Raw genomic sequence first — 27,631 nt, 5'->3', positions numbered from 1 at the left:
GGCCACTGAGCTGGTATGAAAGCTCATTAGCCCAAAACGACCTAGAGGAGTCATGCTTTAAACTGCTAAGTGTGCCGATAAATGACCAGCAGTGAACTCGTATCGAGTGATGTGTTTTTGTGTCTTCTGTTCACGATGTTCTTTCACAAGGTATGACACTCCCTTCAGTAAATGTAGCGAGCCCATGAAATCCTCTGTGTGAAAACGCCTTATGATTGATGGACAAAGCAGCCGCTATGGCAGCGCAGAGAGGCTTTCCGGGTACCTCTGTGCTTAATTCCTTTTCCCAACTGGCATGCCACACACACACACACACACACACACACACACACACACACACACACACACACACTCACACACAGAAAGGGAGAGTTATATGCTTCAATTATACATGGGAATGGTGGGGGCCGAGTCTGCGAGGGCTGCCGGAGAACTGATCAATATTTCAGCTCCAAAGGGACAAAACATCCAGCGGAGCAGCTGCTGCTTAACAGCTTTACACTTTGGAGTGGCACACCCGCCCTGCACCACACAGCTATAGACTTGGGAACTTAAGGGAATTAATTGGCCACATGACCTGACGTCATATATTTAAGTTAGGTGAGACATGTGTGGAAGGTGTTTAGCTGTTTGGCTCGTTTGTCTGTTAGAAGAAAATGATGCTGCCATCATTCTGGAAAAGTGTTTGTTTTTCTTGTGAGTACATTGATGTTGAACGTTAGATGGTGCACAATGACAGCCGCAGGCAGAGGAATGAAGACAAGACTCTTTTGAATGTGCAAAATGTTTGGGAAATGCACTACTGATTTTGTACTTGTTTTTTTTAAAGTGCTCTACAAATAAAGCTCGGTTGAGTTGTTGTGGATACTTGTATGTGTTTTGGACACATTGTCCCTAAGCTCAGTTCTGGTGTCACAGTGAATGAAGCCTGTTTGCCCAAAATGACTTTGTTTTCTATATTTTATTTTCATTTTTTTTCATATATGACTGAATGGCTTTGAATTATTGGCAAATTGGTTTTCTCATTTTTTTTTTATTCTCTTTGGCGGAACACTGTTTTCCATGCATTTCTTCCATATTGCTGGAAAAGACTCCTCAGAATCAAATACAGTATGCCATATTTTTTTCTCATATGACAAATGTTGACATCTAAGGTGCTTGTTTTCATTTGTGTATTAAACATACAATATTATGATTGGGTCACTACAAATATTGAGTTTTAATTTTCATAATCACCACTTCTGCAATATACAGCAATGGTAAAAAAACTGTATCCCTTTAATTGCTCCATTTATAAAAAGTATTATTACAACTTTTTGTTTAATAAAATTATAATTTACGTATGTGATTTTGCAAAGTATTTGGCCATGGTGTGGCACCGTCCACTATTTGGTCTATCTCATTTTGTTCGACGAGTCAGTCCAAAATACTAAGCAGGTATAGGTAGATAGATTTTGGTCAAATTTAGACCAGGATCGATTCACTTCAGATTTACACTGTACCTAACTGCTCTTGCCTGTCACTTAAATATTCCAGATTGTTGGGCTGCGCTTACAGGTGCACATACGTGCACATGGCCCCCACTCCCCCACCCACCATACAGTGCCTGCGGGCTGACTATGGGGCATTTCAAACAGACTAAATGTCAAGCGAAGCAAAACATGGGTGAAAAACCAAGACTTTACCAAGTGGGAACTGCAATCTGTGGTTGGCTAAACATGAGATGTTTCATTATGTAGGATATGTTGGCATGTGCAGCGCTAGGCGGAGAAAGTAGTAAATATATATATGTACCTAATGGGATCCAGGGATGGCAACTTTAGGGTTGCACTTATGACCAGTGGAAGGAAGCCTCAAGGAAATATTCAAATCTCTATTGCTTTCTTGTTTACTCCTTTCTACTTGAAACTAGATGGTGTTGTGATTGAGGTGGTAGGGCCTCTCAGGACTTCTGTGAGTCAAGAGCCCAGCTTCCAGACTCATTTATTTTGTCCACGTCAGTTCTCGAGCTATCATCCATCTTTGTTTGCGTCTCTGTCCATGGAGGCCAAAATATTTACCTCACAAAATGTAATTTAGTAAATATTGTACATACTATCCGACATTTCATTGCCTTACTGTATTTTCAAATCATTTTGACAAAACTTGACACATAGCTTTGGGGTACTGGCATACTCGTCTAAAGAATTGCACAAGATCAGCTGAAATACATGGTTGCTGTCAATTGTAAAGGATTTACAGGCCCGGCGTTAATCAGTTAATTACCTATGCAATCACTCACTGAACTATTTCTGTCGTAATTTGCCCCCAAAGCATTTGGCAAATGCTAAAACCTCCAGTTTCAGCTCAATACCAAAGTATGATTACCTTGCATGTGTTGTGGGGTCTCTAATGTAATGACAAACATGTCAAACCTTAAAATTTCTCTGGGATTTTCCAGTCGTTTGCCCTGACACCTCAAATCAGGAATCATGATTTATAAAATCATCAGTCAACATCAAACGCTGATCTGTAATTTTTCAGAACCATCAGGGTTTTTTCTCATGCCACAAATGTCAAACATAAAATGTGCTTCAATAGCCAATTTATTTAAGCATGTAAAGCGCTCTTTCCTTGGTGGGTATAAATTGCTTCTTTGTCACCCTCTCTCCTTGGAGGGATTTCATATACGTACATGATATTGGGCTGTGAATTCAGTAATTACTGAAGTCATTTTATCTTTGGCTGATAAGTCAGTTGCTTCTCCTTGGCCTCTATCTGTTGTTGTCTGTAGATCTTTTTGCTCTTCCTTTATCCATCTTGGGAGATGGGCAAATAATCATTATTTTTATGCAAATAAAGTAATCATTATCGTAAGATGGCACACATTTAGGTTTGTACGCTCGCCATATTCATTCGACCTATTAAATAGACGTCACAAGTTCCAGAATTTCATTTGGTGTTAACCCATTATTATTATTTCCAAATGTATAGCTTGAAAGGTTTGTCAAGAAATAAAAGTTTCTGGTATAATGTTTAACAAAACCATGCCATAGATACAGTAAGATATTCAGAATTATGATCTAGCATATAAAATTATTTTTACAATGGGGACACACAAAGTCAACCAAAGTCTTACTAGTACAACCAGAACTTAACCAGTACGATTAATCTTTATTAAGAGCAGTTATTTTGAATGATATCTGAATATTTGTGATAAAGTACTAATAATTGTGCCCATTTGAGTGTTAGTATTTGAATTTTTGTACCACTTTTTGGGTCTCTCATTTAGAAAATTTGTCTTTCCTGGAATCTGATTTTGTCACTTACATATATTCTACTTGGGTCACTTTTTACATTCTTGGTCTATGTCTGCTGATGTATGTCCAGGCTGACTTGTACCAGTCACAAAAGCTCCTGTAATTTCCCCTTCAAATTAACTGACAGCCGTAGAATTTCCTTATCATCTGCGCAACTATCTAATCTTTCCAAATCCAGTGGCAGCCAAAGAATTTCACTCTGAGAGGATGTGAAATGTAACCTGCTGATTTTGTGCCAATGAAACAACTCTTTCACTCACTGCTTGTTGGGAATGCATTACAAACCTTGTATGAACGCTTCACGACCGAGAATCCTCTGGCGTGAACGTCCTTGCCCATCTTCATAGAACTTTGTCTTATAATAGCAAAATCTCAGGGCATAGTCATGTGGAAGTCAACAATAAAGTGAGAGTTTGTAATTACTCTCATAATGTGTCAAAGCTGAATTGTGTTTTTATGTAGGCCACCCTTCCAATGCTGCAAAATTCTGATGACTTTAATCTCAGACATACACGTGTATGTATAACTGGAGAATTTCTATGAAATTGTGTAAATAGGCCTTCACAGGGGCCTGGGTAGTTGTTATAACGGCAGGCAGTTTGTCCTTGAGTGGAAGATTGAGTGTGTGAACAAGGCAACTTTGAATTTAAAGCTATTAGTGCTGCTTCCTGCCCAAGGGCAGCCATCCTTGCCCACACCAACTTGTTTTTGGGAGACTTTTGAATAATATTCTTTTCTAAACAATTGTAAAGCCTCAGGGACTCAATTACTACTGTGACTATTTTCCCCAGCACGTCTGTTATCATATTCATAACCAGCCGGTCAGTTAAACAGAAATTGAGCACGTGCTTCATGGGACTTCTTTCACCCACTCCCATTTCTGTTTTCTTTCCCTTTGCCAGAGATTGCAAGAGAATGAATTTGGACATGTATCAAAGCAGTGAGAAAAAGATGAAAAAGAAATTGGACCCTTTTATTGGAAAATCTGTTAGGAACAATGTTCACATCTGGATTACCCTGAGTCCCTGTGAAGTACCAGATGACATTGGAATTAATGTATTTGTAAAGGTTCAAGAAAAATCCAGTCAAAGGTGCGTCTTCTGTTTGGAAAGGAAATTGCATGGAAGCCTTTCAATACTGACTGATAGACAGTATGAATTATCTGAAGGCTGAACTCTCCCGTTTGTTTCTTGAACTTGACAGAAAGATGCTGCATGTTTAAAGGGGAAGTCAATCCCTTAATTTTCTGTACAATATGTGGTATGTGCCCTCCCTAGTTTAAACACCGTATTTCGTTTGTGGAATATGAGTTAAGGAGCAAAACTCACCGGTCGTTATCCACCTCTGCAGGCAGTTGATTTCGACTGACAGTGGTCAGAATCACAGTTGCCAGGTCACAACCAATCATAGCTCAGCTTCAGAAAGCAAGTGAGCCACTATTGATTGAGACCTGAGACCTGGCAGCTGTGATGTCATTTTCAATAGACATCAATTGGCAAAATGGCCACCCCTGAGATGGATAATAACAGGTGAATTTTGCCTGTTTAATTCATATTCCATAAAAAAACCGTACAGTGTTTTGACTAGTTGGGCTGCACAGAACATATTATTAAAAATATATTTTGGGGTTGCCTTTTCCATTAATCATGCATTAATACATCAATAAATCAAAGGAAACAACGAAATGAATGCACAACAACACTAATGATTCAGTCAGTATTGAGACAACGATCTCTGTCTTTATATGTCCAAGGACATTTGAAATCTCCCAAACGCATGTGTTTGATCTGATGAAATCAGTGGGACTTTTTGGGCAAAGAACGTGAACACAAACAGGTTACTTTTCAGCACCAAATGAGCACCACACCTCCAATGAATGTCCTTTTGACAACATCAAGCTTTTCTTCACATGAAAGTGGGAGCTCAGTCACTGTCGATGGAATTGTGAATATTTTCAAATGCCAGTCAGCACAAAAACTTCTGGCTACTGCTAGAAATGCTAGGGTATTTTTTTGTCTCCCATTGAGTTGTATAGGTTGTACAGTGGGTCACATTTATAGTTTTGCCATTTGTTCCTACAAATAAAACAGATTATGTATAGTTGTAAATCAGTATATTAATCCAATGCACCAATGATTTAAAGTGGTTGAAGTAGGAAACCCTATAGAAAATAGATGCATGGTTTGGTTTCTTAATTAAAATGTTCAAAATGTGCTACAGTTCTATGGGGACTGAAAGTCGAGGAAAGGTCTACTAGGTTTAATTGCACTATGAAAATGAAGCAATCATATTTATAGCTTTAAAGAATAATACATCAGCTGAGGGGGGGTTGGTGGGTGGTATATCAGATGAATAATGTTTTAAACTCATATTCAAGCCTTTCTGTGTGTGAATAAGTGAGATTCTGTGCCTTATTTTCAATTTGAATGGCAAAACAGATTTTGGAAACAATTACCACCACAACTACGGCGGACTACAAAAAGTCTCCCAAAAGACTTGAGTGTCTTCCTCTGAACCCTGGTAAAAATAGCAAGGTTAAACCTTTGCAAGTCTATTCAGCAGAGAGGCACACATTCATGAATGTGAGACGTGTGATGACGAATTCTCCATAGTCGGGTTATCCTGCCAATCTGATGTCTGTCTGACTACTCTTTTACAGGAACTGCAGGATGAAGAGTGAGAGAGAACATCAAAAGCAGCACACCATATCAATGAAACATTTTCCAAGAAAGCGTTTTTCATATTGTGTTCAAGTTTGTTCTACCTACAATCAGTTTTCACGATATTCCTTCCTTCTTGTGTTTCCTACTTTGTTACACGGATTATTTAACCTGAAGTTCAGTGATGATGATGTTGATTTAATACACAAATATAAAAAGGGTTTACAACAACCAGTGTATACTTGCAAATTCTCATGAACTGTATGGGAATTAAGGGCATAAGGACATGTACATATATACGGAAGAGGATTTAGGTTAGTGAAGAAAATAAATAGAGGGACACAGGGTTCTGATGTTATTCATAGAATTGTCACTTTGAAGCCACAATACTGACTTTATTCTCAAAATCTTGACTTTACAGTGAGAATTCTCTCTTTATTCTCAGAATTCTCACTAACCATTTCACTCAACCAATCAACCTTCTGTGACATTGTGTTCATGGTGTCATTGTTTCAGTTTGCTGTTTGTTGGCAGTTAGTTCACGCCCCTAATGTTTTTCCTCTAATGTCTTTCAGTATACAATGCTGAGGCCTTGAACAAGTCCCATTTTGTATTCTGAGCAAGTCCCTTTTTATAACAACATTCTCCTTTCCTCCAGATATTGTACTTCCACACATCTCTGAGGTTGCCCAGCAACGTGTTGGTTTTGGAGCTGGTGGCATTGTCAACAAGGTCAGATGGCTCAGAACAAGCCCTCGGGCAAGGCTTCACTGTTTTGGATCTTTTCCCCAACAAGACAGAGCCTCAAGGGGACAGAAGGTGAGGAGCCTATCTTAGTCATCCTTAGCAGCCAGAAATGAATGTTCTTGTCGAAAGGTTATATCGGACGTTAATGTTATGTCAGGGTGGCTCCTTGAATCCAGTCCATAATATTCTGTCTTGTTTGTACTTTTGCTATACAATGTCATACGTGTACAAGGCCAAATATACTGATCTTTTATGTTTGTTTTTGCTTTCAAACCATAGATTGAATCTACTTCATGGGTCACCAAGAGTTCTTTTACACCCACTGCTGAAGGATATCGTTGACTGTAAGAATCTTTATATAGTTTCTACAGATCCTTAAAAAGTCTTAAAATCTATTAATCCCCCCCAAAAAAGCCACACATTGTCTTAAATAATTATTTCAAAGTCTTAATGTTGACATGATAAGAAGAATTTAATGAATCATAAAATAAATCAACATTCTTAAAGAAATAATTCCCTGAAAGATTTCTTGTGACATTGTACAATCATGAGAGTGGAAACGATAAAACAGTGATGTGTTATGAAGTTGGTCTTAAACTTAATTTCAAATGGAATGAAAACATGTGTTTTGAATCTGAGTTGCTTTCAAATGAGTGAACCAAGATTTATGCATAATTTGTTTTAACAATAAAACCCGAGCTTTGCATGCTCTTAAAATGGGCCTTTCCCCCCATAAACCAAAATAATGTAGAGAATTTGAGATGCCAACTATGTCACCCTGGCTAGCCTGTGTAAATTGACTGTTTGTGTGGGTTTTCAAACAATGGAAGGAAGAATCCCCATCTGAATGTTTTGAACTCCTGCAATTCTGTTCAATTCATTTCATTGAATAAAAGAAAAAGCAGACATATGTAAACACAAAATGTCACTGATGAGCAGAGAAAAGTAAATCTTCTGCCAATTTCTACAGGAAATATTTACATTTCACATGTAAATATCAATTGTAGCATCTATTTAAATACATTTTATGAATATTCGCAGGTGTGCATGAATGTTGACTTTAGCTGATATCATTTTCTTATTTTGACTGCAAATGAGTTGCGTGAATCAACAGCGCCTCTACTGCTTGCAATGAACTCAAATTACTAAAACTTAAAAATTAATAAAACTGTGACCAATCAATAATACCTCAACCATCAATGAAAAGATTTTCATGCTGTTTGCCAACAAAATACTGCTTAAAGTTTTAAGCTAATTGTGTTTGTAGGAAGCACACCCATTAGAAAGGTTATGTCATCATTTTAATTAAATGTAAAAACAAATCCTTTCAAGGTTTCCCCTTAATCTCATGGTTGTTTAAAGGCAGTTTGTTAAAAAGTCAGGCTATAAATTACAAAAGACTGTAGCGCTTTACAGTATGAATAACAATGTGTTCAGTGAGAGCACAGGGTTCTTGTCTTGGCTATCATGTCCCATGAATATTAGAAAGGCCTCTTTCGAACGGACTCTTACATGGGTTGAATTATTAACTACACGGCTCGTTGTTTAGTCAAACGTTGCTCTTCTGTTTCAAGCGGCACACTGCTTGCTGCCACTCATGGTGTTTTAGCCCTTTTATGGCCACAGCCCTTTTTTCGCTCTGACTTCTATCTCCATCATTGTGACAGGGAGACACAGTGTCTTGATGTGAAACCTTTTGAAAGGGGAATTTATGGGAGAGAGCCAAGAACTGTAAAAATAAAAGTCAATTGTGCTGCTGGATAAGAGACACATGTTTTCTTTTACTGGTCATTGGTGTCCTGTGTTAAAGATTTATGACGAGAATATACGCCCTAAATTCCCCTTTATTCGCTTAGCCTGACATTCCTTTGCTTCTACAAACTTTTTGGGCACGTTGATCATGTCACGTGTGTTGCTGGTAACACAAAACAATGTTTAAGAAGCTGCATTTAATTTCCTTTTATATATCTCATTGGAACATCATGTGTAACATGTTGGCAGAAATTATATCTTATTCGGTTATTAATTCCCTTGTCCTGTAGATAATGTACCCACCTTTGTTTTGTGATGTCAGTCAGGCAAGCCAGCAAACTTGAGCCCTGCCAAGTCCGGCAGTCGTGCTCACTTGTATGTTTGTGTTGTGTCCACAGAGATTTGCCTTCTGCGTGGAAGCTTCTGGCGGGTGCAGATAGAACACTGACTTGTGAATATTTTGTTGTAGTGAGCTGAAATTTAAACTAGTCCCCTGTATTTCAGATTTTTTTTATGGAAAAGATCGACGGGCACAAGGCTAATAGACATTCATGGTACAATCTCAGTAGCGTGAGCGACAATGCATTTTAATGTTGGACTGACTTGACCACTTTTCTTGTTTATTTGAGCTGCGTAAAAACTGGGATTTTAAATTCATTCACACAGATCATCATCTCATTTTAAGGCTTATTTGGACTGAATTGAGCTTTATTGGCCAAATATTTAGCAACACGACTGTGGCAAAGCATGACCAGAGGCCACTTATTTTTTATTTTAATCAAACACATAAAGCGAAAAACATTTCACATCTTTGTCAAAGTAAAATTTTTAACTGAAAGTAAACCTCCTGGGGTTATTGTAGGAAATCTGCTCTTTTGGTCTTGCTGTCATGTTAAAGGCCATCGATGTTAAAGTTAATTGTCTTAACTTTAGAATTCTGCCTCTGTCTTTTTGTGAAAGTAACTCAAAAGTAACATGGAAGTACACATTACAATTGAGAGACAGAATCTAATGAAACTAATTTCTTTAAAATGGCAATAACCCGTAATATATACAGGTCACCCATTTAAATTCTAGCAGTATCCTGCCTATAACTGAAAATAATAATGCAAGTGTAGACGCAGACTCATGTTACTGGTAGCTAAGCACCAGCCCCCACTCTAGCATTCTAGATGTTTGTACTTCCATCCATCCATGAAGGTTATATTTTTTTGTAATCATCTCTATTAATTTCTTCTTTCCATTCAACCTCTCCCAAAACCCACTGCTACTGTTTGTCTGATGCTGAGCCATTTTTTATTTACTTATTTTTTTGCATCTGTACCTCAGATCCATTTCGTTTTCACATCTTGTGCCAACCTGCTCCTCAGATGACTCTGAGGCTGCACACACTGTGTGCTGCAGCTGTAAGGAGTCTTTTTTTAGGGCTGTTTTTCTAATCTATGCACACAGCATCAGACAGGTACTTGAGGATGATGCATTATGAATAAAAAGCAATAAATGATGAAAAAGTTGTTGGCAACTGGACAGGTGTGCCAAGCAAGTTCTGTTGGATACATACTGCTCTCCTTTTTCTTCCTTTCTGTTACTTCTGCATTTCTCGATAGGGAGTGTGTTAGAACTGAAAGCAGCTTTCACCACTGGACTGTTTGTTTTTTAGGTTTAGACATTTTTGTAGGAAGTGTCATGTTGGGGGGGAAGAAAAAGTTGTCGGAGAAGAGAGCACAAAGATGTTTTGTAATCCACCACATATTCCATTAGTAGGTCTTTGAAAAATATTTTTAAATTCGCCTTCAAATAAACTTTCATTGCACATAAAAACAACAGCAACTACTGTGGATCAGTGGCAAACAATATCCAATTGTTCAATCTACAACAGATTAGAAATGTTAAAATTTCTCTCACAGTGGTACATATTCTTTCAGTCAATGTGGTCACATTTTCCAACCAATGTTTAACATTGAATAAGAATACTTGTAAAATTCGAAATAGAATATGAAAATAAAACAGAAGGGAGTTAAGTCAATTTATTCAGAGGTAAAAAAAAAAAAAAGGCTTGCCATTAGTCCAGTGCTTCTCAAATAGTGGCGCGGGCGCGGTGCTATATCTGGGGGGGCGCGTGTGACCCTGGGGAACAGGCTTTTTTTTTGGCAGTACTAGAATAAAGTGTAATTGCGCATTTACTACAGCAGGGGGCAGTGGCGCTCTCATTGTTACTTCTGTCACGTTTGCGACAGTGCAACATTTTACGACTTACAAGACAAGTTAGGATAGTCACGGTGGGCGCGAATAGTTTTCTTCTTGCTAGGGGGGGGGGGCGTAACAGAAAATAATTGAGAAGCACTGCATTAGTCCAAGGGTGTACCCTGAGAGGGGATAGTCTTCAATTGACCTTCAACCCCAACGAAGACAAACTGGAATTAAACATGCTAAATATGTTTAAGAGTTGATGGTTCTTTAATTAACTGAGTTCTCCACTTGGTATTGCAACCACACTCTCGTTGGTGCCACTTGCAGTGGAATGCTTGACAACCTTAGATCAATTTCATTTCCTGAACATTTTCATTGAACAGGTGCCTGTGTGGTTTTGTACAACATGTCATTAATTGTAGACTAATTGCTGGCTTAAATGCCTCTTAAATATATGGACTGATGTGTGTAAATGTTGTTATTTTTATGACAAAAAATCTAGATATTAATGGACAATGTATGGAACATCTATTGGCATAAAAATGTTGTGCATACGGGTACGTGTGTCATCTGCATATGGCTACGGCACTCTGTTCCAGGACATTTTGACGAAGGAGGAATGAAGAACTTGATGGTTTTGTGATTTGAGGTTGATGTCTCAGCCTCTATAGTCAGGAATGCAACTTGTACTGATTTGTCATTGATGCTGCTGAAAGTGCAATCATTAACCTTGTCAGAGTAAAACATTGTGATGCTGTCGTGGCTTGAAGGAAGGCACCAAACTCCCATTTGCTCACCTTGCAGATGTTAGTTGATGGCTGGGATTGTTGCGAGCAACATGTGGTGGGATGAACTGCTTGAAAGATGACAACATTGTGCTCATCGCTCACACCACAGGCTTATATGTGCCGCTGACGCCTTTCTGGAGACGCATATTTTCCAATTTGAATGCTGTCATTTCGGTAAAGACCTGGAAAATGATGCTGGCGATGTAAGGGAATATTGCAGTGAGGTTGCTGACAGCCAAATGAAATGTTGAATAATGAAAGCGACTGTGTTTTGGGTGTCATGTTGTCAGGCGACTGAAAATAGTACACTGTGATGCACCATGGAGATGGATCATTCTGCCCTAAGTGTGTAGAAGATGATTGTTTTGCTTCCCTTGTGTGCCAGATTACAATAAATAATCAAACAATAAACAGCACTAAATGTGTATGCTCGGCTTTAGAGGGGTATGCCTGCGAAGACATTCAAACACAGTAGAGGTAAACACATTATAACCAGACAGCTGTATAAACGCCATCATACAAACATTAGCCAAAATTGGCCTCAATTTTCCAATACTTTTGAATACGGCAAAAAATTAACTATAAAGACAGATAAAACATAAAGAAATAAATAATTAAAATGCAAAGCTATTTCCCCCCAAAATTTTAGTGCAGCGGCTTAGAACCCAAGAAAAAAATACATTGTATGAGGTACAAGGATGCCCAAAAAAGTTTATTTTCCCTTTGAGTCATCGTGGCACCAATGGAACTGTCCACCACAGAGAAGCATAATAACACCATACAGTCGATTTATTCTCCTCCATGAACCAGGAAGTAGTCTGATAACTAAAAAACAGATGGGCAAACTCAACTTTAGATGTTTACTTTATCTAGTCATTGTTTTGTATTCATCATAACAGTTTCCCTGTGTCTTTAGAAATTATATACATTCGTTGAAGTGTATCCAATTTTTTTGTGTTGACAGACAGTGATCATCTGAAAGCTATTAATGAGACACACTTGGAATGTGTGCTAAAAGCACACCCTGCACTGGCTTCTATGATGCACCTCCTTCCAGAGAATGTCCTCGTGTCAAGCAGTGAGAACATTCCTGGACTTTCACCTTCTCCAAGAGGTAAATTATCCTCCTTATAGGCTATAATGTCTGGCCCATTTCACGTGGAAGTCCTCATTCCTCCCGGGTTTATTTTTGATTAACTGTCTGGTATGCAATCAAAAGAACCACAAAATGAAATCATTAGAAAATTCTAAAACCCAGTCATATGTCAAGTTAGCCACACAAAAACTTAGAAACTGCCCTTGAACTAATAACATAATGGCAAACAACACAAAGTGTGTGAGGAAATGTTTTGGGGGTTGGGTGCAGGAAAACTCAAATATTTACCATAATTATAGAGCAACTAGGGCTATTTTTTGATAAATATTTTGAGTAAAAAGAGTAATTTTAGTTTTTGCTGTTTAATAAACTCCAATTAAATCACATGAGTACAGGCGCAAAATAAACTTCAGGAGCTACTGTTGTGAACATTTTTGACAGTTTATACCTCTGTCCTCTTTGGGAACTTTTTTCAATCAGAAGTTGAAATGTCAAAAGTGCTCTGGGAGTGAGTTACTCAGAGGGAATGCAATGAAGTATGGCAGTACTGAGCTGCAATCATTGGGAGTTTGTGGAAGGTCTGGTAACAGACTAATCCTCGTTATGTTCTGGCTCTGCGAGCAGAGGAGACCTAAGCTGCGTTTTAAGACCCCTCCGGCTTGATATTCACACTGCATTCAAAACGTGCGCTCTCGAGACAAAAACGGCAATCAAATGCTCCACGGTTATATTTTTTTATCACAGTACCATGAATCCCCCAACTTTGAATTTCCCAAAAGTTTTTTTTCTTTCGTCTACTAGTAAATACTCATGAGATGACATTGCGCATCGAAGGACTGTTATAATTGTGGCTTGGGTCAACTAAAAGCAGAAAGACCAACCATTATACTGTAATAACTATGTGATTTAAATTGTACCTTTTGTGAAGAGCAGAAATATGGCCGCAGAAAAAGTGAAGAGCAAAATCCGGTCTCCCTGCCTGTTTATTACTGAATTTGTGTTATATCAATCCATTTAGACACAAGGTCACTAAAGTTTAAGTAACTACCAGTTTGTTCTCTCACTGGGTGCAAATCTTGTGATTGTACCCTACCTTGTAAAAAAAAAAAAAAAATGCGAATCACTGGCCACAGAAAAACACTTTGTATATTAGACCTGATCTTTCTTTCAGTTCTCATCTAAAAAAAATGTATGATTGTCTTTCCTTTGATGGTTGTTTGTACTTTTGTCAATTCCCCGGTTTTCTCTGCATGATCACAATCCATATCGCAGTGTTAACTTACCGATGAATCCACTTGCTTTAGCAATATGTCATCTTGAGCCAAAGTGTTAAAGGTCATCAGACGTAAAAGCAGCTTTTCTCCTGACTTCAGAGAATACGAACAAGTAACGTGTCAACTTTTTAAAGGTTAAAACAGTGAGGAGAATTTTATTGAATTATCTCTGGGATCCATGCTAAGTAAGGCTGCAAGTTTTTCTGGAAGCAAACATTAAGCAAATGTTCTGCTTAGTTTCTTCCATTCTTCAATGTTCTGTGCTCACATTTAAGTTGTACTGGCATGACTGTAATATGGAATAATATATTTTCTGATCTTATTCCCTTCTTTAGGAGAGCACAAATTGGGCTTTGCCAGAATAGGTTTTCTAGGAATAAATGAGTCATAGTTCACATAAAATATCCCTTTTGTAACTTCCAGTTTATTTTGTAACATTGTTTTTGAACTGCAATCCAACATAGCAGAGTTTGAATTCAGTGAAGAGGGCAAGTGCCCGGAGCGAAGCTGGAATGCTCTTGGAAGCAAAGAAGAAAATCCCAGAGATGCAAATGGCATAAACATACTTTGATGCTAGTTTTTTTGCTGTCAACAGGGGATGCACTCTTGAAACCTATGTTGCTCAAGATGCTACCCTTCACCCTGAGCAGATTGACAATCAGCCTCCAGCCATCCCTCGAGGCCTTCGAGAGTCAGGTGCTGCAGCTCATCAATGCCGACTGCCAGAACACGGTAAAGCCTTTACGCCATGACATGCTTGGCCTTTATCCACTTTTCACATGCCACTCTGGTGTTAACTGGAACAAATCACCTATTAAATGATCATTTTATTGTTCGCGCACCCAACAGCATATGTCATTGAGAGCCAACATTTGAGAGCTCCATCAATCAGTCCTACATAAGCAATACATATTCCAAAAAGCTGAATGAGATTTTCTAATTTAAATTGCGACCAAATGCACCAATACCAACAAAATTGACCCTGACCCTATACTCAAATTTGTTCAAATGAGGGTACCAATTTACAAATGAGTCTATATATATATATATATATATATATGAATTTAGTTAAAGAATTTTCGAAGTTTTACATGTCATAATTTTTTTAGTGTTTGTTCCAAATGAAATTTGATTTGAATGATTTCAACATTATTTCACCAACAATCAGCAAACATTCTTGCACATGCATATTTGAAATGTGCTTTTATGATACTCATGCACGTACACTGATACCATTTAATGGTTTAGAGTAGTGTCAAACTCATTTTTTTAGCGGGCCGCATTGTAGTCATAGCTTCTTTCGAAGGGCCATTATGACTGTCAACCCAAATAAATGTATGAGCACCTCATATTATATACAGTAAAAGCTACAAAACAAACTGACAAATAACTTGTTTTCAAATCAGACGAGTAAAAACTGGTCAAATATTTAAAAACAAAAGATATTATTAAAAGTGAAGACAATTTGCAATTCTAGTAATAACACAAATTTGATGCACAATTTGTCTTCGCGGGCCACATAAAATGATGTGGCGGGCCGTATCTGGCCCCCGGGCCGTGGGTTTGACACGACACTTGTGGTTTAGAGGCACATTTGTCAAATTAAACATAACTGTGATAGCCTTGACACACCTCTACAGGATTATTTCCTCCGTCTTGGCATTTTTCTTTATCTCAGTCTTTATTTATATAATCTGCAAACAAAATTCTCTTTTTTTTCTCGAGAGCTGCCATTGCACATTACCTCCCAATGAAATGTGACTTACAGTAATGTATTCTCTCCTTGTTGGGCTCCAAAGAAACAAGATGGTTTATCATATTTGACATGTGCAAAAGTAGCCTTGCTATTCTTGTAAGAATGCAGAATCGAGCATACATACATAATGTTATTTTGCATTCAAATGTATATTTTGGTTATCATTATTCTCCCTCTCTTCTTTGTAGCAAGCTTATTAGCAGTGCCGTCACGTGAAAATAGGAAATAAAAGAAATAGGAAAAAAGGTGAGGTTGCGGAGAGAAAAGTGCTGATATAACAGTGAAGCCATGACTAACCCATTACTCACCTTTCCATTATATTTTTCCATTATAAGCTTGCAAAGGCCCAACAGGTTGTGTTAAGCAGAGCTGCAATTAATGTCGACGATTCGTCACCGGGCATGGACATAAAATGGCGCATTCAGCCACAAAACTATCAGACCAGTTTCCGGATTCGGCTCCTTTATGTTTCGTCTATTCTAAAATTAATAAAAAATTAACACCTACTAGGGGATCAAGTATTTCCATAGACGGAGTGGGAGGATATATTTTCTTAAACTGCATTTGCAGGGCTCGAAGCTTATTTTTTGCCCAAGTTGCCCTCGGGTAAGTTGGAGAAAATTTTACTTGCCCGAAACAAAATTTTACTTGCCCGAATTTTTTTGGAGTGGATTTTTACTTGCCCGACACATTTTTGCAATAAAAAAGACAACACTATAAGTTTTGCCTTCATATGCCTTCGTATCCGCCAACCGGAAACAAGCTCTGCTGGTGCGCAGGCGCAGAAGAGCCAGGGACGGGTGAGAGAGCATGCATTTAATTACGAAGCGCTTTGCCGTTATCAATGTATTGCAGACTTACACGAGAAACTAACCGCTCCCTAGAAAACAAAATGTCGGACCAGAAGCGGCAGAAGTTGCGAGAAATTATGCACAAAATCGTCTTTTTACAGCTTGAAAACATGGTATTATGGCAGGGCAAGTTCGGGCAAGTGAGGAAAAAATTCTACTTGCCCGTCTGCCATCGCTACTTGCCCCGGGCAATCGGGCAATCGTTAGTTTCGAGCCCTGATTTGCCTCATCTGCCGATGTACTATGGCTACATCAAAGAAGGGAAATATGGAGCAACATTTTCTGGGCTTTGAGAAAAGTCCCAATACCGCTCCGCCATGACTGATGAAGTTTTGAGGCTCGCTATCAGCAGCGACTGTGCATCCCTGTGATTATTCCAGTCAGGGCAAGTCATCATAGTAACAGTTTTGTAGGTGAGGTTGTAAGTTGCTCACTTACTAAAAAAGTGCGCGTTAACAATTTTTTAATATTTCTGTAATGTAACGTTTGTGATAAAAAGGGCCCACTGAGTAGACGATCTCTATCAGATTTTCACCTGTATTGATTAGGTGGGTCTGGAACATATCGTTGCGCTAAATGCAAATGGATGGTGGCAGAGTATTGAATCTGCCCACCCATTATATTAATGTAGGATTTTGCTTCACTAAAACCCCTTGTTGAGAGTAGACTATTTCTTTTGCAGTACTGAAATGCAAAGAAAAAACTAAACAATCTTTCCTTTGATGCATGCTGAATACAAGTCACGTGAAGGACCTGAGCTGTTTCATGCTGTCTCCCACGTCATTGTCCACAGTAGCGGTTTGAAAACCAGAGCGTAATTTTGTCAAATTACGACTCACCAACCATCGTGTCCTGCGCAGATTATTTATGCTTTTTCATTTTCATCAGAACACTGTGACGACATTCTCACATCTTTGAGGGGTGTTAATACAAGCAGAAGTCACGTCGCTCACAGCTTTTAATTAAACTGCGTATGAGTGTGCATGTGTGAGGGCCAAATACATGCGGATAGAGAGAGAAAAAGTCTGTGACCTTTTGAAGTGTGACTCCCACTGGATTGTCATCAAGCTGGCTTGTGATGCTGTCGCCTTACCCGCCAACTCACTTTTTTTTTTTTAGTTGTGTCAGTGAATGCGGGTAAATGTTTTTGACTCGATGTCCATGTGTAAAAATTTGGTGCAAAAAAAGCAGGAATAGGGTGGCGGGTACATGTACAGTGCATCATGAGGTGGATCCTTCATGCTTCCTGCAAGTCTGGCATACAGGCCTGGACCTCACATAATCTCCTCATAAGTATGTCTATTTTTAGTGGAGAAACTATCACACTGGCTTCTTATTACACTTATCTTTGCTAGCACATATTGTATACAGTAGCTAGTGTCCTAGATTTTGTACATTTCATGACATCTGCATCCACTCTACGAATTTGTAATGCCTTTTAATGAGCTCATGGCTCATTTGTGCCATGCTCTTGAACTTCTGCAAACACTCACTGACCTCTTTTTTTAAGAAACTAACATTAACATTCATCTGCTCTACACCCTGAGCATGTTTGACCTCTCATGGCAGAGGTGACGTCATCACCTTAAACATCCCGTAGCAATGGTTCACCCACGTCTCAACTAAAATCTGTTACTCTTGATGAAAAGGCTTGCGATTGTGTCAGAAATTAAGTAACATCTTGGCTCATGATCAAACGGAGAGCGAGAACAGACGATAACGAAGAGGGGAGTGAGGAGCACACAGGGACTGGTGCCTTGCCGGAGGCAGAACAAAACGCCCAAGGCTGATTTAATGAATGGAGAAAGACTGCCAACAAAGCTCCAGGAACTCTTCATTTGTCCTAAAATAGGAAAAACTCCCTCAAAGTAGGACTGCCCCTGCAGAGGTGCAGCTTCTATAAAATGGAAAATGGAGGTAGAAAACGCCCAGAAATGAGAGGCAGTTTCATTATGTCTGGCTTAGAATAAAAGGCAGAGTGCCACTTTGTAATCGCAAGGCATGTTACCTCATAACTGACACGGCGGAAAGACGTTTTTCGGAACAACCAGCTACTCTATATGACACATCTTGATGGCGCAGAGCAGGTTTTTTTCAAACTGCAGGACCATGAGGTTCCTCTTAAAAACGTAAAATGCGTTGACTCACTGGAGTCTTGCTGCCTTTCTTAGCTCATAAAGTGCCTCTGTTTTCCAAACAAATTCTAGCAAATTGTGCATCATATTTTAGCAACAGCAGTATTTTGACTCTATTAAGATAATTATAGAGATATGTATTTTAACAATAGTTGAAAAACACCATTTCAAGCCTTGGTGAAATGTGAAAATCTTTTAAAGCTACTTTTGCACTATGCTACCAGTGAGCATGGCAGCTTTGTTTCAGGTTACTGTGGGGGGTCATGAGTGAAGTTGTCCTGACCCGATCACGTAATCAAAAATTGGGACTGATCGTTTTATTTTCATCTTCATAATCCTGCAGTACAAAGAAAATTGGGAAAACTAATGTCTCGCTGTTTTTATCAGTCAATCAATTAATCTTTAAATTGTCCATCTCAAAATGCTAGCACGCAGTCTTAATAACTGCTGATAAAATATTGCCGTCTAGGGTCTCAAACTTTGGTGACAAATCCGATGTTACGCTTCTAGATAACATAATTGCTCTACTTTTGCTGTTGGACCCTCAAACGCATGCCATGAGGAACACCATTTTTTCCCCATAAAATCTGCTAAAAAGTAACAATAAAAAGACTTGTATGGCAACATTTTTAGTGGATAATATTAAACATAACATGCCTGCACGTAATGAAATGTGTTAGAAAGAAAAAACATGAAAATGCAGCGTCCGATTCGGATACTTGGAAGTGTTTCAGCAGTTGGGCAAAAGCGATTTACTCAAACCGCTGTGGCAGTTGAAATGTGTTAAGGAGTAGGGAGGTGGGAGGACGAGAGCAGAATGCTAATGATGCTGCCTCTGTTTCTCGCAATGGATGACTCACGCTCAACATGGGGGCGCAAACATCCACAGTGTGGGTAGCAACACATACGTGTGTGCATGTACACGAGCACGCAGGCCGCCAGTCACTTTCCCAAATGATTGAGTTCCACTTCTGTGTTGGATAAAAGTCAGGGCTCCACAATAAAGTAGATTATTTTAACGTTTTGACTGAGCAGTACATAATATAGAATGTGTACTGTTTGTGGGTACTTTGTAGATGCTGGATATGTACAGGTGAGTACAGCATGTTGAGTACTTTGTGTATATAAATTGCACGCCTTGTATTGGTCATTATATTTCAGATGTGCTGTCAAATGATTCCAGTTGGCAAAAGGTTTCAAAAAAAGTCCACAAAAGGTCAGAGAGACTTCTCCATTCTTATCATCTGGGCCAGTGTTTCCTCTAAAATGCACGCAGGCAAAATTGCACGCTGCTCTCACCCTCTCTACGCATAGCAAAAGGTTTACAGCCCCCTTCCAAAAAAGTATATATGAAACCTGAACGATACTAGATTTTTTGCATTTTAGTGGTCGCTTCATATAAAGATGTTGGCAGGTGGATGGTTGATGGAGTGGGAAGGAAAAATGCATAAAGAAAGAGAGAAAATAGAGCATGTCATATATCAATGTCGCACGGACCCTGCTCTTTGCTAAAAAAGCTCACTACGTTAATTTGACCTAGTCTTGAATTCTGTATGGGGCTTTTTTACAGTGATATTAATGTTGGTGTACCTTAATAATTTAACACTACCTTCTGCAGAGGGCTTTAACTCTTGAATAGCCTTCAGTTCTCTTTCCTGGAATAATAATCAGCATAATCAAAAATGAAAGCATGGCCTAAAATGCACTGCCACACTAGGAAATTGGTAAAAGAACGGATAACAAAATGCATAATAAATAATTTTGACGTGTGGTAATTTGGATAATCAAAAAGAAGAGGGAATATAATATTGCGAGCTAGATAAAGACAAGATGTAATTATCCTATGAGTCACCTCTTCTTTTATACGTGGGTGAGGCAGTCTATTGATTTCAGCTCTAGTTGAACAGGCAATGTGTTCTCAAATTACTTTTCCCCCCTCGATTTTCTACAGCGTGTCAAGTAAAAGCACCATCACCTTTTTTGCGTAGCCTTAGCTCATGGACAGACATCTGTGATGACTGCAAGAGTCACAAACGTTTCATAGGATTCTGTGCTTTGAAAAACCGTCCCTTGGTTACTCTTCTGCAATATAGGGATGCAACATTGCGCTAAGTCCTCAAGGCCACATCAATATAATGTTTTTGATACAGGCAAGCAGCCATGTGCAAAGTTGTCATACCTGTTTTTTTCTCTATCAATACAGTATTTCTCTCTTTTTCTCACAGCAATTCTATGGTTTCGCAGAATTTCAATTCCCTTCATGATGTCCACACAAGAACGACTTTTCTAATTAAACACAAATATCCCGCCACAAATGTCTGTAATTCCCTTGTTTTCTTGTTAAACAAACAAACCGCCCCATTAAGAAGACATCTTTTCCTTTTAATGATACTAACATAATTTAGTCACCTCAGCCCCAAACGACTTTTTTCAATTGTTCCGCCTCGATTGTCAAGTGCTCAGCCCGAACGCAAAAGGGACCCGATTGATTGGGTCCACAGCTACTGACAGGAGTCTGTGCATTGATATCACCAAAGCAGGAGATGACAAACTTGTGTGTACGTGTGTATGTGTGTGTGTGTGTGTGTTTGTGTGTGTGTGTGTGTATGTGTGTGTATGTGTAAAGGGGGCATCAAGACAGACGCAACCGCGTGCCACCTGTGTGTTCATTACTCTGAAAAGCTGTGCTTATTTGACGCTTGAAATAGAGTACAATTTAACTTGAGGGGCTGTGAGTCCATTTCATTGTTCCCTTTAAGCTTCTTAGCTGTAAAATATTCATATTGCAGGCAAGGGAGGAAAAAATCTGTAACGGTTGAAGCCAGAGCGCGTCAGGAGAGAGAAGAGAAACAGATGAAGTGTGGAAGAAAAGTGGTGAAATAAATGAGGAGCTAAAAAGGATGAGGATTGGAAGGAGCAAAACGGGGAGTATAAAATGCAACACGAGTGTTTTAATTGATGTTTTCCTATAAACAGCTTTGAGTATTGCTGCCATGAAAACTACTCCATTGCAGTTCTGTTACACGAGTGAGGAACAGCATTTCCTCTTATCTTCCCTCTCATAGACTAGGAAGCCACTATCCTAATTATAATCCAGATGTCACTGCAAGCACACTTGTAAGCCCATAAAATACAGCCCTAGAAAAAAAAAAAAGACCATCTTGTTTCAATTTCTTGTTCATTTTAATGTCAGGTGCCACTAAAGGATTATCAAATGACTAACTGACAAAAAAGAAAACATGCAATGCCTTAAAGAAAACTTTTTGGCAGTACAAAACCAAGCTAAGAACTAATCAAGTGAATTTGGCCATTATCAAAAAAACTTTGGAAAATATCTCAATAGGCTCTTAAACCAACTCACATGAGCTGTTTTTTAACATTGTTCTATTGGACCAAACACATGTACCTTTAAACTGAAGAAACATGGGTCGTTTCTTAATTTTTTCCCATGACTGTATGCCAACCTTCTTCTAAATTGCCTTTTTGGGGGGAGCGATATATGCCTATCTATCAGCATCTTAAAGGTCCTATGCCATCAAAATGAATTTTGTTCTTTTGTTTTATGCATAATATAGTCAAATTAATATGACATGATTTAAGTTGAAATTCTACGTGAGTTTGCATTTGCATGCTGTAGTGTTTAGAAAACCTGCAAAATGAGCAGATTTGAATTCAGTGTCTTTGTGATATACAGTGCCCTCCGTTATTATTGGCACCCCTGATTAAGATGTGTTCAAGCCTTAAAATAAATTCTGTTTTATTGTAAAAGCACACTCATTCTGAAAATCGCAGACGTGGTTGGTTCACCAGACGCAGAGTCAAGCTCCACCCTTGGCCATCTCAGTTCCCAGACCCCATTGAATATCTGTGGAGTGAGCTCAAGAGGACGACCCAGGTCACTGGATGATTCAGTGATTAAGCAAAGAGGACTGGTTGAAAGATCCTTCTTTCTGTATTCTCTGATCTTGTGAAACATAATAAAAGAAGATTAGGTGCGGTTCTGTTGGCAAAAGGGGCTTGAACAGCAGGGGTGCTAAAAATTATATAACACATGATTTGATGTAATACAGCCATGTCTTGTGCAAACTGAAACCTTAGCAGCAACTGTCGACCTCAGAGGAGTCAAGGAATAAAGTGCTTTAATTTATTTTTGGAAAAAACCCTCAGCATTTCAGAACCAGGATTGTGAGTTGCATTTTATTTCATCTGTGTAGTAACGTTCTGCCAAGGGAGTCCGTAAGTTGTTTGTCTACCATTGTTTACCTCAGTTGATCAGTGGCCCAGTCCGAGAGTATGTTCAGTTGAGCTATTTTTGTTTTGATAAATATGCTATAGTCTCCTGTCAGCGATCATTTTAGCTCTGGCACTTGGCAAAGGTGAAAAACATTAATTGGATAGAGCCTACCCTATGCGATCCAGCTGGAAGACAGTTACATAACACCCCCAATGCCAAATGAGAGCTGCCATGCTTTAAACAGCCCATATGTACCATGGTGAGTCACCGCATCATATAACAAAATGAAACGACAACTTTGACAAAAGGCACCGCAGTGGCCCTGTAGACAAGGGCTGCTGGGTATTCATTATGAAACCTTGGCATATCCATTTTGATTGCCTGACTCTCTCTCACCGCCACAGAACTTGCGATAAGAGGTGTTAATGGAAGAAGTTAAATGAAAGCATCATTCGCGATTATGACAAGAGGACCAAATCTAGTGTCCCCAAATAACAGAATAATTTTGTACACTCAACCGTTGCTCAGTAAGATGATGAGCAGCGCTAACAAGACAGGGTAGTTAGTCGTAAATAGAGGGAGGAATAATGGAGACTGTCAAAGCAGAGCTGTAAATTTCAAGAAAACAAGACGTTTTATCTAGTTTGTAGAGTAACAAGCCAAATAGGACCTTGCTGTTGCTTCTTGGAAGCTACACAGAGGACATAGGGGCGGATTTGAAATGCTAATTTGATTGCAAAGATGTGGGTGGATGTGGAGAAGTCTGGCGCAGCAAGAGGGACGGGAAGAGCTAATGGCAAGAAAAGAAGGATGCAGGTAGAGTATGGGAGTAGAAGATGTGTCGACATTGAAGTGCAGAGAAGTCGAAGGTGAGGGGAGCGGAGTATTCTGGGTTGAAAGGTGACAGTCAGTCTGTATAAATTTGTTCGGGATATAGTCAAGGTCTCTAGCTGCATTTGTCCACATGATATTTTACTTTTTAAGCATCTTGCTCGGAAAACATCTTGCTGGAATTCACCCTTTTTGCTGTACATACACACAATTTTATTCCTTGCTTTGTGAGGTCTAGCTCAAATCGTGTTAGACAACACATCCAACTTTTTTAGGATTTCCTACAACTGTGCTTTCCAAAGTCTGTGACTTCATGCACTAATCAATGTTTTGTGTTTTGTTTGCATTTATTGAATTCTCATCTCAAAAAATTATATGCCAAGCATGACTGATCAGAGCTCAAAGTTTGGATGTTAAGTAACTTAGTTTTACACTTGTCCGTTTTAAACATTTATTCTTGTAATGGTCAAGGGAGAGCAGAAACCTCTCCCAGCAGACGCTGGGTGAGAAAAAATACCAATAATGTTAATAAAACATTCATGACAGCTACTCGCCGACCTTGGCAATTATTATTTCTAGTTTCATCATTTCCTGGAGGAGGTCGCCAGCACCCCGCAGCAAATTGTGTTTGACATTCGAAGATCAACTTTAAATTGCACCAAGATCATGTCGCACGTTGACGTGCAGGATGTTTTTGCAGTGATGCCAATATGGTTAGAAATCAGTCCTCTGCATGAACATCTTCATAGGAGAAGTAGTCGAGTAGATGATGCTTTTATTCAACTATGTTAGTTACTGTCTACTTTGCCTCTTTATTTTTCAGCAACAGTCGAGCCAAGAGAGCTCACTCAAGACTGTTGTCATCCAGGAAAGAAGGCTTCACGTTGGGGTTCACAACGGCTGGTGTTTCATTGATACACCCCAAATAATGGTGCTAGAGCCCTTATGCTCAGGGGTCAAAGGACGAGTGGACAGCGTCTCCAAACATAATAGCCAGACCAAAGACAGGTGAGCAAGACTTTTACATGACATAACAACAGGTGTCATATCTTTGTCAGTGAAATTGTTGGGCAATAATGTATAAGAGGATTCCCCTCTGCGCTTTTTTAAAATTTTCGGTATTGTTGAAGGCCTCATAGCTGAGGCAAATACAAAGAGCTATTAATGCGTTAGAAAGTGTGCCCACACCTTTCTCTGGTATCATGGATTTCCTAAAGACGAAAGGTTGTATGCTGTCAACACTCATGAAAACATGCTTACATGTTGATGTAATGCAGCAATAGGCCAACTAAACGAAGAAGAGGTCTCTGTATCTACTGGCCGCGATGAGTGCAAGCCCACAGACTAATGGTTTTATCTTGATTTGCTTAGACAGCAGGCAATAGTGTACATTTGCACACTTTGTAGACCTGAATGCCTTTTCTTTTTTTCCAAAAATCAGTTTTTGTGTATATTTTTTTATTTGAATGTGTTTAACGGATAATTATTATCTGATTCTCAGATTTTTTTTAATCCCATCGCTAGTCTTCACGTAAAAGTTATGTAGCTGCAATAGATATTATGTGAATAAGACAGTATTGTCGTAATCAAAGTATGTTTGTAATCCATAATGATGATACTTATTACTGGTAATCTTCTGATCTCATCTGAGGATGAGAAAGCAATAGTAATAGTAATAGTAATAATAATAATAATAGTAGGGTGGCACAGGGTCGCACTCTTTAACACGTCCGCCTCAGTTCAGAGGGTGCGGGTTCGATTCCACCTCCAGCCTTCCTTGCAAGTTCCCCCTGTCCCTGCGTTTTCTCCTTGTCCTCCGTTTTCCTCCCACATCCTCAAAAACATGCTTGTTAGGCCAATTGAGCACTCCAAATTGCCCCTAGGTGTGAGAGCAAGAATGGATGGTTGTTTGTCTCTATGTGCCCTGCGATTGGCCGGCAACCATTTCAGCCTACTGCCCGATGACGGCTGGGATAGGCTCCAGCACGCCTGTGACCCCTGTGGGACAAGTGGTACAAATAATGGATGGATGGATAGATGGATAATAATAATAATAATAATGAATGATAGGATGATATTCTGGGGTTTATGTAGTAAAAAAGGTAAATTTTGCTTGACGCAACCTCACTGTTTAATCTTGCCCAAGGAGTATGCAAACTGTAAATTGCAAATATGAGGAGTGCTGTTCCACATCTTACGCAGTATACCACTTCATTTCCAAGGTACACTGAGCAAACAAGTGTTAAATCTTCAATGCAAAGATTTATGTTTTTAATGACTGGAGTTGTATTAAATGAAGGGACCTGTTGTCATTTAATTCAATGGTTGTGCATCATCACTTGTTTGGCTGGCACACCTTCATTTCATGCCTGTGTGTGTGTGTGTGTGTGTGTGCGTGCGTGTGCGTGCGTGTGCGTTTGTGTGTGTGTGTGTGTGTGTGTGTGTGGTGTGCTGGGGGAAATATCCTCAGCTCGGCAGGATCACTGGCCCCCCAGACGCTCGGCCTTCGCAGCAACTTGGAGATCAGGCTGATCAATCACCAAGCTATAGCAGTTGTCTTTCAGCTGGAGTATGTCTTCTCTGCTCCAATTGTCCGAGAGACAATGGTAAGAGGGATATAAATGCACCGTATTTATGGCACACACTTAAAGACAATAAATTAAAACAATATTAGAACAGAACTTGTCCTCACTTGACACGTTACATTAGTCATTTGTTTACATATTTATGTGCAATTTGACCAATTTATGCTCTTTTAGCGTATCAACTAAACTGTGTTGACAGGTAATAAGATTAGCGGCATAAATTTGAGTTACACTACGTGTTTTTTTGCTAACCTCTTTTTTTTTTTTTGCTACCACCAAACCAAAATGTTCTGAAGATATACGGAGATAATTAGCAAAATGCCACAATTATGAAGACAAACTGGGCTATCTTGAATCACTTAGGACTTTTTTTGAATGCCGTTATATGCCAGTGGCACATTTCCTCATGTTGGTAAACTTGTGCTCTGTGAGTAAATTCCAACTGTCAACATCTTCCACTCCAGACGAGTTCACATGAATAAGTGTTGCAATTTTTGATGGGAGTAAATAAACGTCAGTATCTTCCCGAAAAGGGTAGCGGATGAATATAGCGACTGGCTCTAATATATCAACTGGCATTTCAATTCTTTAACCTTTGCCTTTCCCAGCTTGCTTTTCAGAGAGAAGGTGGTGTTGTAGCTTTTATGAGCAGTCTTAAAACTGTGCTCCACATTCCCCTCCTCCAAATATCAATGTTAGATTTGCAGATGAGGTAAACACAATTCAAAAATGGCAATGAGTATCTAATACGATTTATCTCAAAAAGCGGAGAGCATTAAAATTAATACTGTAATCTACAGTACATCACAAACAATTGCTTTGTAAATAATGATTGTCTGGGTGAGCAAATGAGATGCAATCATTTGACTTCACCATTGTGACCTTCCAAGGCCTGGACGTTTGAGGGACGTTACAGGTGCTTCATTTAGGTTGTGTGCGGGAGTGGAGTGTTTGTGTTGCTGTATGCATGTGTTGTATTTCTAATCAGCAGTCTGCCTTGGGGGTACTGTGATAAGAGCAAGATAAGCGCTCCCTCCTGGAGATTATGTGAGTGATGCCTGAAATCACACTCAGGTTCACAGTGAGTTTTGACGATAAAGCTTGCACGGTGTCAAAAAAGCGTCATGTGTCACTCGACTACCTTGAGAAGTGCGATGGGACATTCTTCATGTCCCTGTGCTGTGACAAAGCTGTCACAGATGTGACACAGTTTTTTTCTTTGCTTTAATAGGGACTGAGCTGAGCTCTGCCTTCAGGGTAGGCAACAATACTTCATGCTGCTTGAAACTCTTTTATTTGGCACGGGACTGGCTCTGATTGCTGCTACTACGTCATCAAATACCACTCAAGGCCTTGTTGAAATGTGTTTTTAAGTCTCAACATTTGACACAATCAATGTTTTGCTTCTGTTTTCTTGCAAAGGTACAACAGAC

At 39.2% G+C, this 27,631-nt stretch overlaps 1 protein-coding gene across 4 annotated transcripts in view; it reads left to right on the top strand.

The window, feature by feature from the left end:
• nphp4 (nephronophthisis 4) overlaps positions 1 to 27,631 on the top strand; it is a 102,822-nt gene that overhangs the window by 9,259 nt on the left and 65,932 nt on the right. For 3 of the 4 annotated variants that reach the window (XR_009713789.1, XM_061273107.1, XM_061273106.1), the window contains exons 3-8: positions 6,618 to 6,778; positions 6,986 to 7,050; positions 12,401 to 12,550; positions 14,402 to 14,538; positions 24,437 to 24,621; positions 26,084 to 26,219. Coding sequence is in view for 3 of the 4 variants with exons in the window: in XM_061273107.1 (XP_061129091.1) it covers positions 6,618 to 6,778; positions 6,986 to 7,050; positions 12,401 to 12,550; positions 14,402 to 14,538; positions 24,437 to 24,621; positions 26,084 to 26,219 (834 nt within the window). In the remaining variant the exon portion in view is untranslated. Of the gene's footprint in view, positions 1 to 6,617; positions 6,779 to 6,985; positions 7,051 to 12,400; positions 12,551 to 14,401; positions 14,539 to 19,510; positions 19,642 to 24,436; positions 24,622 to 26,083; positions 26,220 to 27,631 lie in introns of those variants that run through there. The other variant, XM_061273108.1, reaches the window with a different exon arrangement.

The sequence above is a fragment of the Syngnathus typhle genome, linkage group LG2 (assembly GCF_033458585.1).
Source record: "Syngnathus typhle isolate RoL2023-S1 ecotype Sweden linkage group LG2, RoL_Styp_1.0, whole genome shotgun sequence".
Classification (NCBI taxonomy): domain Eukaryota; kingdom Metazoa; phylum Chordata; class Actinopteri; order Syngnathiformes; family Syngnathidae; genus Syngnathus; species Syngnathus typhle.
The sequence above is the reverse complement of the archived record's forward strand: the minus strand, read 5'-3'. Positions and strand labels throughout refer to the sequence as shown.